At 47.8% G+C, this 13,835-nt stretch overlaps 1 protein-coding gene across 1 annotated transcript in view; it reads left to right on the forward strand.

Moving 5' to 3' along the window:
* The first annotated feature begins 202 nt into the window (after positions 1–202).
* Positions 203–13,835, forward strand: part of GFM1 (G elongation factor mitochondrial 1) — a 40,923-nt gene continuing 27,290 nt past the window's right edge. Inside the window, exons 1-6 of the mRNA XM_051983089.1 lie at positions 203–366; positions 3,991–4,140; positions 4,699–4,831; positions 5,858–6,062; positions 7,656–7,772; positions 8,888–9,038. Of these exons, the coding sequence (XP_051839049.1) occupies positions 307–366; positions 3,991–4,140; positions 4,699–4,831; positions 5,858–6,062; positions 7,656–7,772; positions 8,888–9,038 (816 nt within the window). The 5' untranslated portion in view covers positions 203–306. The remainder of the gene's footprint in view (positions 367–3,990; positions 4,141–4,698; positions 4,832–5,857; positions 6,063–7,655; positions 7,773–8,887; positions 9,039–13,835) is intronic.

Consider the following 13,835-nt stretch of genomic DNA (forward strand, 5'->3'; position numbering starts at 1 on the left):
AGTCCGGCAGGGGGCGGCGCTGGCAGACCCACGGCTCGGGCACGCCTGCAGGGATCCCTCCGACCGGCAGAGGGCGCGGCGCCGCTCGGACCTCCGACCTCCATAAGGAGACTTTCGGGCCGCCCCCGCTTCTTGATCGCCCATTGCTCCGGAAGTGTTGGAGCCCGGCTTCGCCGGTCCGGAAATGAGCGGCCGAAACCCGGCGTGACTTTGAGCGGCTCTTGCTGCGCCTGCGTCTGCTCGTGTGGGTGCCGGGAGACGGCGCCGTGTGTCTGCGAGTCCGTGCGTCTGTCCGACAGTCCCACAATGTGGCTGCTCCGAGTCCGGGCGGCGCTGGGCGGGCACGGGCTCCGGCCCGGGAGGCAGGTATGGGGCGGGGCGGGGTGACCTTCAGCCGGCACTGTCACGCCCCCGCCTGTTTACCCACGTGGGGTCCGGGGGTCGCGAGCAGGGAGAGGGGTCGCCACCTTCTTTGGTTTGGGGGTCCGTGCCCTGGGGCGAGTGCGGGGGTGGGGGGGAGGCGTGTGTCCCTCCCCCTCCCCGCGCCTCAGTTTCCCCATTCCCTCCTGCCGGGGTCGGGATGACAGCGCGTGTATAAAGCGCCGTGCACCCCGGAAAGCGCTTTAGAAATGCTGCTGTTAAAGCGCCGTGTAGACGCTGTAGGCATTAAAGTGGCATCGGTGCTTAATGTTACCGTTATTGTGAGGCACAAAATAGGAGACTTCTTACGGCTAGTGAAGCGTGGTGGTTATTATTAACAAGGACCCGGGCAGCGCCGGGAGAGGGGCAGGGGAGAGCGCTCCGTCTGCAGGCAGGAGGCCGTGAGTTCAAAGGCGACCTCACTAGCTCACACCCTGGGCAAATCACTTCATCCCCGCTGCCCCGGTCTCCCCGTCCGTCCGGTGAGCTGGCGAAGGAAAGCCGTTCCAATGTCTCCCCCCTCCCCCCCAAAATCAAATGGGATCCCGGAGAGTCAGGTGCAACTGAACAGCAGATGGAAACGTCCTTATTACTAAAGCCTAACTAACGACAGCTTGGGCCGGCTGGACGTCGGTACCACCGTTACTTTGTTATCAGTAATGAGGCACAGTGTATCCGCTGTTAGAGCGCTGGATACAGTGCTAGCTATTAAAAACCCGGCAGATTTGGCGCCGCTGGGTGGCGCTGTGGAGAGAGCGCCGGCTCTGAAGTCAGGAGGGCCCCCGGTTCAAGTTTGACCTCTGACACTTGACACTTCCTGGCCGTGTGACCCTGGGCAAGTCACTTAACCCCGATTGCCTCAGCAAGAAAACCCAAAAAACACCTTGGCAGATTTTGGCTGTTATGATAATATGATACAATGATGATAAAACTGAAACGCTGCTTATTGCTGGGCGGGACTAGGGGAATCCCAATTCTGGTTTAATCTGGGTCACACGTTTGGGACATTTGAATAATAACAGCTGTGGCATTTATAGAGCACCACTATTTGCCAGGAGCTTTGCGATAATTCTCTCCCTTGACCTGCTACTATTGTAGCTTTTATAGTCGGGGAAACTGAGGCAAACAGGTTCAGGGACTTGAGGCAGGGTCACCCAGCCGGTTAGTGTCTGCGGCTGGATTGGTCTCGGATTCAGCGCTCCGCCCCCGCCCCATGGGAAGAACTGCCATTCATGGCCTCCAGGGCTTGTAGGAGGTGGGGCCTGGGACCGGGCACACCTCATTGCCTCTCTGCCCTCTGTTTTCTTCCCCTGCAAGTTTGGGATGGGAGGAGAGAGGCAGGAGAGGGAGGCCACACAGAGAGAGCCTTGTTTGTTTTTCTGGGGACACACAGAAAAGGCTCCCCGAGCCTCTGCCTGCCACTTGCTGGCTTCCCCGGGGCGCGCCGGGAGTCCCCACGTTCCCCTGTTCCCCAGTCGGGCCCATCAGCCCACGGGTGCTGCAGTCTCGGGTCTCTGGGATGTAAGGATGTTTCCTGTCCAAAGCAAACTCATGCAGAGTTATTACTTCAGGAATCAAAGTTCTCCTTCCTTGGGCTGCCTCGGAGCCGTCCTCACGGCACTTACTGAAAGGCTCGCTCCCATCTTCTCCCCAAAAGCTGTGCTCGTGGCAGAGTCAGTCATGGCAAAGCACTGGCTGGTATTTTGTGCCAGAAAACTCGGGGAAGCAGTTGGTGCTTTTCCTGTCTGGTTCTGGGGAGAGATTGGCTCTCACACTCAGCCGTGTAGTCGCCTATACTGACGAGAAGCTCCTTTCCCATCCCAGGAGTCAGCATTGCCCGCCCCGTGACTGGTAGGACTGGGGCCCTGGGGCCAGAGGACTCGGCGACCCGGGGCCAGGCCGTAAAACCTACTCATCCTCTTCAGTCTACAAGCAGTTCTCTCCGGAGCTTAGTTAGTGCCTTGCGTGCCTGGTGATTGGTGCTGAGAAAGGCAAAAAACCCATCCCTGTCCTAGGGGGGCTCTCATCGTAATGTGGGCAGGGGCGATGATGACCATGATCTCAGCACACTGGGTATATGGGAGGTGAGCCCTGGGAAAGGGTGAAGGTCCACTAGCGAAGGATGGGAGAGGCAGGGAAAGGCCTCCTTTGGAAACTGAGGCTTGAGCCGAGCCCAGGAAGCTGGGGCTGAAGGAGACCATCCCAGCTTGGAGGGGAGCTAGCGTAGAATGCATGGCATCAGTCAAGCCCTAAGCCTTTCTTAAGGGCTTGCTGTTTGCCAGCCACTGGGTGTGTGCACACAAGGGGAAAGAGCCCGACCCCCGGGGAGTTTGCGTTTTAAAGTGGGAAGATAACACGGGGGAGCTAAAACCAGCAGTGGGGGGGGGGGGGGAGGAATCTTGGTCAGATAGAGACAAAGTTTGGAAATGAAAACGGGTGGTTTGGGACATGTTTGTTTACACTAGAGAAGTCCAAGAGACTGGTGAGCCCAGAGGCAGGGGCAGCCCAGAAAGATCTGAGATGCTAATGAAACAGCGGAGCGGATGAGGTCACCGGGAAGGACAGAAGAGGGTCCGGGACAGAGCCCCCAGGGACACAAAGTTTGAGGGCGTGATCTGGAGGGGACTCCAGCAAAGGAGACTGAGAGGGAACACTCAGAGAGGTAGGAGGAGGACCAGGAGAGAGGAGGGAGTGATGGACAGGGTCAGAGAGGTCCAGAAGGAGCAGGCCTGAGAAAAGGCAGCTCAAAAGCCTGGGGACTAAAGGGGGGGGGGGGGGAGGGAGGAGAAAGGGCAGCTTTCCTTGGAATGCCAAGCTCAGAAGAGACGCTGCCTTCTACAGGAAGTCTTGGTGGTCTGCCTTCCCTCCCAGAAGGCTTAGAAACTCCCTCCAAAAAGTCGCCCTGCATTTATTTTGTATGTATTTTAACACATCAAGTTGTGTGCGTGTGTTTATTTTCCATGGAACACAAGCTCCTTGAGAACAGGGCCTGTTTGTTAAACCTTGTGTCCCCAGCACGCCGCCCAGAGCCTGGCCCATGGTAATCGTTCGACATGCACGTGCTGGCTGCTCACCTGAAAAGATGGCAGGAGCACAAAAACATGGCTGAAGGACCACATGGGCCCCACAGGACACACGGAACTCATAAGCACGAGAAGTGGGCCCCAGACTCGGGGGGGTGAATCATCTTGGCTTTGGGGACAAAGAATAATAAATGTGTGCTTTCATTCTGCTAAACAATGGCTTACCAAAAAAGGGAAAGCAAGGCACGTGGTTTAAATTTTAATGGAATGGAATGTCCGACAATGAGTCTGTCAGATCCTCTCTTGCCATGTTCACTGAAGAAAGGTACCAAGGTGAACAGATGAGTTTCCTTTACTCTCTTTTTGTGTCAATTTAGTGCCTAAGTCCAGGAATCCGGGCCCTTCTGTCGCCCATGAGGCCATGTGTCAGTCCTCGCCTGCCCATGGGCCTGTGATCCTGTAGTTGAGTCATGCCTGCCTCAGTAGCCGAGCCTGATTGCCTCTTTATATTCTTGTGAGTGGAACTGAACCAGCCGTGTCTTTTCAGGTGACTTGGAAGAGCTGTCGATGGTGTTCCGGAGTTGTTCCTAATGAGAGGATCCGCAACATTGGCATTTCTGCTCACATCGATTCTGGAAAAACGACTTTAACTGAACGAGTGCTTTACTATACTGGAAGAATAGCCAAAATGCACGAGGTAGGAGCTGGTGGGTGGCCCCGCCGCCGCCTCCCGGTAGCTGTTTTCTGTCATGGCTAAAGAAGCTCCACTTAAAAAACAAAAACACCACCGGCAATGTGCTCTAAAATAGAAATCTCTGGCAATTTTCAGCTACATTTTGATAAAAGGTGAAAAGGCTAAAGTCTTGGGGAGTACAAAGAAGAAAGGTCATGTTGACTTTTGCTATTTATCTGATGACGTGGATGAAAAAACCAAGTCCTGTGTGGGACGCTGCATTTTGGCACATTGCGACTGACCTTTTACAATTTCCCCAGATTAAGGTCATCTTGTAAATGCTCATGTACATATGGGTAGCTGAGTAACTGCTGCCCCTTAGGGATGTGGGAATGGTGCAGGGGAGGAGGGGTCCGAAGTGGTGGATTCCTTCACCGATCATGTCTGCTGTGAGACTCGGCAACTTTGGGATCAGCTGAATCTTGTTCTTCGAAGCCATTTAGTTTTCTCTTTCAATGGGGATCCTGTCACGATAGAATCCTTCCCTTTTTGTGGTCTGTCTGAGTTATTTTTGGCATTTAGGTGAAAGGTAAAGATGGAGTCGGTGCCGTCATGGATTCCATGGAACTCGAGCGACAGCGAGGAATCACTATTCAGTCTGCGGCCACTTACACCATGTGGAAGGACGTGAACATCAACATCATAGACACGCCTGGTGGGCCTTTTATCCTCGTGGTTGTTAGGGCACCGCATGTAGCATGAGCTCCCTCCCCTCAGGGACGTTCCCCCATCCTGGATGTGTGGAGCTGACCTTTCTCCGGGCCCCGCACCTTCAGGTGCAGGATAAAAGGTCCGATTAGATAGCCGCGGTCCCTTCCAGCTCTGAGTCTGCCTCCCACAATGCCAACTGCATTGTCGTGGGGCTCTAAGTCTCTGCTGTACAGAGGGTCTGATGAAGAGACACGGCCTCCGAGAAGATACGGCACTTCTCCATAGTCCCAGAGCTCCTCAATCGGGAGGCAGGATTCAGACCCAGGGCTTTGGCCACTGGGTCACATGAGCTAGTTTATTATTTTATGTTAATTTATTATAAATCTTTATATTTAACTTAATAATTTATATGTGGCTCTGGGTAGTCAGTTGTAAATAATGTGCTAGATTCTGTGCCAGAGACTGGGATGATACTGAGATACAAGGACTGACAGGATGCCCAACAATACAGGGCTCTTGGCACTGCAGGTTACCAATCCCAGACTTACCAACACTTCGGCAATTGCCTCATGATTGAAGATGAATCATTGGATTGGGTATCCATTTAATTAGTTCTTAGCTGTAGTGACTAAATTAGGGCCTTTGTTGAATTGGTCCCATTTTTATGTAATTCATTCTGGAGCTGTTCACACCAACCGTGACTTGTTGGTAGTGAAAGGACACATATGTGGGGTGGGTCCTGTGCTAAGCAAGGCTCACCAGCCCACCTGACTTTCACCCACCCCAGGGGAGAGGGATGTTCCGAGCGGGCACAGAAGCTGGTGCCTGTATTAGGGACCGAGAGAGATGCACCTGTAGATAGTGACTAGAAGTCTTTTTCATGGTCACTAACTCTGGCATTGGGCTGATGATTGTCCACTCTGTGGGAGAATTTATTGCAGGGCTGCTCAGAATGGGAGGTGAGCCGAGGACCTGCCGGGCCGATCCTGGCTGCCCTTTGAGCCATCATGAGACGCTTCTGTCTCTCTAGGGCACGTGGACTTCACAATCGAAGTAGAGAGGGCACTGCGTGTGTTGGACGGCGCCATCCTGGTGCTCTGTGCGGTCGGAGGCGTTCAGTGCCAGACGATGACTGTCAACCGGCAGATGAAACGATACAACGTTCCATTTTTAACCTTCATTAATAAACTGGACCGAATGGGTTCCAGCCCTTCGAGAGCCCTGCAGCAAATGAGGTACCAGGGATGGGCTTCTGTCAGCAAAAGGTGCTGTGTCTGACGCAGGGGCCGCGGCCTTTTAATCCCCGGCTACTTCAGCTTCCTTAGCAACAAGAGGCAGTTCTGCTGCTGGGTCCCCCTAGACTTCAATGGACGCACCTTTGTCTGGGATCCTAAGTGGGGTGCATATTTAGAGTGGCCAGCTCCCAGTGTGTAAAACTTAGTACAGTGCATTGAGGGTGATGAAAACAGGAGCCCGTGTGCTGTCCTTAGATTGCCAAACACCTTGAAGGGTGATCTCATGTGATCTTCACCACAGTCCCATGGGACCAGTCTTATTATTATCTCCATTTTACATAAGCATTGTGTCTGAGACTGGATTCAAACTCAGGATCTCCTGACCCCAAGTCATGCACTATATTCCCAGCACCATGTAGCTGCCTTCAGAAACATAAAGCATTTGTCTCTGCCTGATGGTTTCATCAATTTAGACTGTAGCCTGAGGCTCATCTGTGAGTTAGAATAATCCTCTGCAGTTGCCAGGACCTAGAACTGAAGTGGCCCGCTCAGAGTCACTGCTAGTCTGGATCTCAGTTAGATTTTGCATCCAGGTCTTTGAAGCTTAGCATTTTCTGTGCTTTATAACAACCCTTTAGAACCCACAACAGAGACAGGTGAGAAAACCCTCAATTCACTTTAGCCTCTTGGCTGCAGAAAAGGAGCCAAAGGGTTCCCTGGAGCCCTATTCCTACGGTGTGTGAGAAGTGGCACCTGCCCCAGGGGCCAACTCTCTTACATCCTGCTCCTTTATACCCAGAATGGCCTAAACACATCTTGTACATCGTGCAAAAGTGATGGGGAGTGTCTTTACCTGCCCTTTTTGTTAGGAATTGTGGCTATACCTTTTCAGATTCCTTGAGGATAAAGTGAAATTCTTTCTTTGGTTTGCTACTTCTGAAACCCAAGTAAATCAACTTTCTTAACTTGAAACTGTTATTTGGAATCATTTGTCACATTCAGCATCAGTTCAGTGCTTTGCTTTTTTCTGACCTCCATGACAACAGATAGGCCAGAGCATGACCGTTCCCCTATACAGATTGGGGAATGAGTTTTAGAAGTGAGTTGTCTTGCTCAGGTTTCGTAACAAATTGAGTGGGGTAGAAATTTTGAACATGGGAAATTTCCTTTCTGTTCTGGTCACGGAGCTCTCAGCCTTTGGCCCAGTAGAAAGAAAGGAAAGATTTTGGGATGATGGACGAAAGGAAAGAGATGACTGTGATTGGAAGTCATCTGTGAACATCCACCTTTCTAATTGCTGAAAGAAATGGCACCGAACGGTGGTGGAGGCATTGGGCACAGTGGCACGTATAGGTACCTGGGCTTCCTTGCAGAGAAGTCAAGGCGTGACAGTCAGCCCCAGGTTCTTCCCTTGAGGCCGAGAAAACTGTAGAGCTGGATTTGTTCATTTTTCAGTGTTGAGAATTCTGGAGTAGCAAGTGAGCGCTATCTGGCCGGAGTATTATTTTTAACTTAAACTGTGAAGTAGTTATATAATTAGTGGTTTGCCACCTTTTCCCTTACAATCCCAAACATTCGGTTTTTATTTTTCAGATCAAAGCTAAATCACAATGCCGCATTTGTCCAGATACCCATTGGCTTGGAGGGTGATTTTAAGGGCATCATAGACCTCATTGAGGAGCGCGCCATATACTTTGATGGAGACTTTGGGTGAGTGGCCAAACCCTGAAATGATAAAGGGTGAAAACGAATTTCTTTCAGAAGATAGCGTCTCTCTGAGATTGGGTAGGAATGATTTCTTCCAAAATATTTAATGAAAAATAACATGTAATCTTCTCTTTACTAAAGTTCTGCTATGACAGAAAGAGCTAATAGAAATATTTTTGCATTTATGTTCCTTTTCCTCATTTTCTGGGTTCTCTCTAAGGCATGAGCCTAATAATGGAATAGCTGGGTCAAAGGTTGGGTGAAGTTTAGTGATAATTTAGGTATAGCTTTACTGGCATATGTTCACATTCAGGTTTTCTTGCATTCTTTTCAACGTTTATCATTTTCCTTTTTTGTCATCCTTGCTACACTGATAAGTGAGGTGAAGCTGCTTTAATTTGCAGTTCTTTTTTTTTTTTTTTTTTTTTTTTTTTTTTTTTGCTGAGGCAGTTGGGGTTAAGTGACTTGCCCAGAGTCACACAGCCAGGAAGTGTTAAGTATCAGACCAGATTTGAACTCAGGTCCTCCTGACTTCAGGACTGGTGCACTATCCACTGTACCACCGAGCTGCCCCAATTTGCAGTTCTTTAGTGGAGATTTGGAGCATCTTTTTCTTGTTTGTGGGTAGTTTGAATTTTCTCCTTTGAAAACTCCCCATAAGAGAGGACAGGAAAGATTGAGACTGAAAACAGTGATTGTCAGTTTGGCTTTAAGTGGTCATTGGTGATATATGAGAAAGCAGCTTTGGTGGGGTGGGCAGGGAAGAGGAGGGAGAAGCCACAGGGAAGCTTTTTTACCATTGGGGAAATCTGAGCATGTTAGTAAGCAGATGGGAAAGGACCATGGGGAGTCAGTGAGGATTCATGAGAGGGAGAAGGATGGCTAAAACAGGGTCCCAGAGGAGATGGACAGAAAGGGATCCAGGGGACAGACCAGAGAAGTTTGGGGAGGTGTGAGACTTTGCTCTTCTTTTGTGATCAAAGAGAGAACGGGCAGCGTTGCCCAGAGGCTTTCAGAATTGAGCAAAGATCACGGAGGGAAGCCTGCCCTGCACGCCCTCGCTTTTCCAGAAGAGCAGGAGATCCTATTTTTTGAAACAAAAGACTTTCTTTCCTCAGCCAGACCATCCGATATGCCGAAATCCCCGCGGAGTTTAGGGCAGCGGCCACCGACCACCGCCAGGAACTCATCGAATGTGTTGCAAATTCAGATGAGCAACTTGGAGAGCTGTTCTTGGAAGAAAAGGTCCCCTCAGTGACAGATTTAAAGGCAAGTATTTTCAAAATAGTCCTTACATTAATGGCGAAGCAATTATCTTGGTCTTTCTCTTTTTTTTCTTTCTATAAATGGTATTTCTACTGTCCTCATTGCTGATTGAGGGAATGATGACAAAAACCAATATGAATCTTGGAAAAATGCTTCTTATAACATGTCACTTTGATTTCTTGTATAATATTTTGGAATAGAAAAGAAGGAATAATGTGTGCTTTGAGAAAGATATATCATAAATATTAGCTTATTGGCTATGCCTTTTTCACAAAAGAAAATAAATATAGAAAATTTGGGAGAGCATTTATGTCAGTGCCAGAGGTGTCCCTTGAAGGTACTTCCCCTTCCCTAACACTGGAAGAATTTTTCAGTCTTTCATTAGTTGATATAATTTCAAATGTAAATGTTAGAGGATAAGCTGATAGACATATATCTTAAGCGTATTTGGAAGCCGTGAACCATACTTGTAGCTATGGTGCTTTTAGCCAGACAAAAAGAACTTAATTCCCCGTTGCTTATTTTACTTTTAATTCCGTCAGGTATCCTTGGCAGTTTTGGCTAAAATTGTGCATGCAGGAAGGATTGCGTTCTCTTGGATCGTTTTACCCTCAATACCTTTATTACTTGTAAGGAGGGAAGCTGCCCAGTGTTCAGAAGGTGACAAGCCTGTGAGAGAGGGAAAGCAGGAGTGCAGAATGGAGGGGGCCTTGGCCCCGAGCTTTTGGGTGCATTTCATGTTCTTAGTTTAGGACGCTCTCCCCTTCTTACAGCAGATGTGCTACTGGGGAAAGAGGTTAAGGTTTCAGGAGCAAAAGTTTTTGAAGGTTGGTTTGTTCCAATTTCTCTTCCTCCTCCTCTCTTTCTCCTGGATTTTCTTTTGTACAAAAGCAGAATAATCCTAGGCAGAAGTGTTCCTGATTCCTGAGGCTCCTTATTTCCTTCCCTGTCTACACTGGCAAGTAATGTGTGCTCAGGTGCTAGCCACAAAGCCTGGTCTGCTAAGCATCAGAAGCTTTCCTTCCCTGCTGCAGTCCTCACGCTAAGTCCAGCTTATTATCTGCCATCTGTACAGGTAGTGGGCAGGTTACTCTTCTGCTCAGAAGTCTTTAGTGGCTCCCCGATGCCTCCTTGGGGAGGCCCAAGAAATTGTCCCTACCCTGAGTTCCCTCTGCCGTTCTTGTCTCCTCTCCCATTCCTCAATTCCATCTCCTCAGTGCTCAGACTCTTCTCCCCTCAGGATGCTAGCCGAGCCCTGTGGTTGGCTGCTGCCTCCTCGTTCTGAGAGACAGAGGCAAGAAGGCCAAAGCTCTGGGGGAGAACTCCCCTTCAAGGTTCAGAAGCAGAATGCCTGGTCAGCCACAACCCTGTGGGCTCCAGTTTCTGCTCATGCCAGCAGCAGATTGGGCGACCTGAGGGACCAAGTACTTGGCGTGTTTCAGTCAAAGCGCCCACTCTTTCTTCTCTGCAAAAAACTGAGGGAGTTGACAGAGATGCCCTTGAAGATTCCTTCCAGCTCTCAAGTGCTTAGATTCCAGATCATTCCTTTTGCACTCTCATTTCTTCCATATGATCCCCTCCTATTTACAGTGTAGAGAAAAGGGCATTGTGAAGTTGCTTGGGTTCTCTGTGCACATCGCCTTGTCCTGTACCACGGTTTATAAAACAGCCATTTTTTTCTTATAATAATAGTTCACATTTCCATTTACAAATTGTTCTTCTGATTAAGAGCCTTGCTCTTAAATCAGGTAAAGCACGCTGCATGCTCTACACCCCTCAAAACAAAGCAGGCTAGAGACGGAAGAGCCGGGAATCAAACCGAAGTTTAATTTCAAAGTGAGGGAAATGGCATTTGAGTAAAGACTCACTTTCCAGCGAACCCTAGTGGGAGGGATCAGCTTTATGTGGGGAGATCTCAATGCTCACACCTGCGGCAAGGCAGGGAACCGAAGCCCTGACCACGAGGGTCACAGCAGCAATGAGACAAGACGGCCGCAGACAATTCTGGGCCTTCGCTGTGACAGAGATCATCCGGAGGGTGAGCACAAAGGATTGTTGTTATGCTGAGCCCAGGGCACAGCCTCTGGAATCGGCGTCGCCTCCTATTTCCAGATTTCCCTCTTTTGGTCAAAGCAAACCAAAGTCTGAAAGAACCTCCTAGCTCGACCGTTCCAGACCCTCTGGAATTCCTAGAATATGATCTTCTTACCTCTTAATCACTACATTTTACATCCTAGACACGATAATAGCAACAGTGGTGGTGGGTAGTAATGGTAGTAGTAGGAGAAGTGGTGGTGGTGGTGGTGGTAGTGGTAGTAGTAGTAGCAATAATAATAGCAGTATTAATGGTAGTAGTAGTAGCAGCAGCAGCAGCAGCCAACTCAACTGAGCCTTTCCCTTCCAGGTCAGCAGTGATCTCTTTTTTTTCCCTGAGGCAATTGAGGTTAAGTGACTTTCCTAAGGTCACACAGCCAGGAAGTGTTAAGTGTCTGAGATTACATTTGAACCCAGATCCTCCTGACTTCAGGTCTGGGGCTCTATCCACTGCACCACCTAGCTGACTTTAGCAGTGATCTCTTAACGTCAGCTCTGATGGTTTTCCTCATTTCTGTCCTTGACCACTGCAGTCTTTGACACTGCTGACTATTCTCCAGAATCTCCCCTCTGTTTTGGATTTTCATGATGTTGCTATCTCTTGATTCTCCCATTCCTCAGACTTCTTTTGGGAGTTATCATCCAGTGCGTGTTCCCTAATTGTGGATGTCCTCCCAAGGCTCTGTCTTGAGTAAATCTGAAACACTTTTCACTAGTTTGTTCCAGGCTTGTGATTTCATTAGTGCAGGGAATTCTTGATGAGTAAATTCTCTTGACCAATATTGATCTGCAAGTTTTACAACTTAAATGTGTAGTAATAGTAGTAGTAGTAGCTGCCTTAGCTGTCATTGTCTATAAAATTGCCAACCTGATTTTTCTTGAGGTACTCATCTGACCACGTCGCTTCCTATTCAGTGAACTCTAGTGGCCAGCCCCATTGTGCAGTGCTGCCCTCTTGCCTTCTGTAGCTTAGCCAAAAGTCCCTTCTCCATCGCCCGTTTTTGCCATGCCTCTTTCCTCTGTGTCAGTGCAGCTCTTTAGTAACCTTCTATGCAGAACCTCACTGGATCTTTCCATAACTGATATTCTCTCTAGTTTGTAATTAACTTGCTGGCGAGTTGTGTTTTTTATTTTATTTTTTTCTGGTTATGCATGTGTATATTGACTTTTAAAAATATACTTCTTTATGAATCATGTTGAGAGAAAAAAAATCAAAACAAAAGGGAAAAAAACATGAGAAAAAAAACAGAACAACAAAGTGAACCTAGCATATGTTGCTTTACATTCAGTCTCCTTAGATCTTTTTCTGGTGGCAGATAGCATTTCCTGTTCAGTCTGTTGGGATTGTTTCAGATCACTGAACTACTGAGAAGAACCAAGTCTTTCATGGTTGATCATTGCACAATTTTGCTGTTATTGTGTGCAATGGATTCCTGGTTCTGCTTGTTTTGCTCAGCATCAGTTCATATAAACCTTTCTGTAATCAGCGTGTTTATCATTTTTTAGAACAATAATGTTCCATTATTTTCATGTACTACAATTTGTTCAGCCATTCCCCAGCTGATGGACATCTACTCATTTTCCAATTCTTTGCTATCACAAAAAGAGCTGCTTCAAACATTTTTGCCCATGTGGGTCCTTTTCCCTCCTTTATGATTTCCTTGGGATACAGACCCAGTAGCAGCACTGTTGGGCAAAAGGTAAGCACAGTTTTATAGCCCTTTGAGCATAGTTCCAGATTGTTGTCCAGAATATTTGGATATTTCACAACTCCACTAACAAGGCATTAGTGTCCCAATTTTCCCACATCCCCTCCAACGTTTATCATTATTTTTTCCTGTCACTTTAGCCAATCTGAGAAGTAGGAGGCGGTACCTTGGGGTTGTTTTAATTTGCATTTCCCTTATTAGTAGTGATTTAGAGCATTTTTTCATATGACTATAGATGGCTTTAATTTCGTCATTTGAAAATTATCTGTGCTCACCCTTTGCGGGTCAGTTGTTTTTTCCAATGAGATGTTTCACATTGTTTTCTCTTTTTTCATTCTTTTGGTTTTGTTTTATTGTATCTTGGTTTCTCATAAAGTCATTTGTTAGGTGATTTTAGGTGTACGTGTAAAAAGGAGCTGTATAGCAGGAAATAACCTGAGGAGGGGGAACATTGTATGCAAAGGAGGAAAACAGGAAGGCAGTAGTGAAGGGTTGTTTATCCCAAAATTAATGATTTTATTATTGAGTAGCCTGTACAATGACAGAGTAAAGAATAAAGAAAGCTGGGAATGAGATGATGTAATGAAATGGTATATAAGAAGGAATGTAACTGTGAGAGGAGAGACACCATTATAGGAAATGCAAAGTGCTTAATAAATGCTTGCTGTGCTTAACAACATCTGGTGTCCCGGGTGCTCTGTGGGGAAAGAACACAGCTATAGAGAGCTCTGCCAGATATGTCTGAAGACCAGGGAAAAGGTAGGAGTCCAGTTGAGACCCTCTTGGTGAATAGAGGGACCCTTACAGTCATTAGCTTCCATTTGCTCAATTCTAATTTTTAAGGAATTATTTTTTTTTCTCAGTGAGGTTTTGTACTTCCTTTCCCACTTGACCAATTCTGCTTGTCCTCATAAGTTTTTTGTATTTCCTTTTGCATCCATTTCTCTTGCCAGTTTTTCCTTGATTTTCAAAATCCATTTTGAGCTCTTCCATGGTC

This window comes from Antechinus flavipes, chromosome 3 (genome assembly GCF_016432865.1).
Source record: "Antechinus flavipes isolate AdamAnt ecotype Samford, QLD, Australia chromosome 3, AdamAnt_v2, whole genome shotgun sequence".
In the NCBI taxonomy this organism is placed as follows: domain Eukaryota; kingdom Metazoa; phylum Chordata; class Mammalia; order Dasyuromorphia; family Dasyuridae; genus Antechinus; species Antechinus flavipes.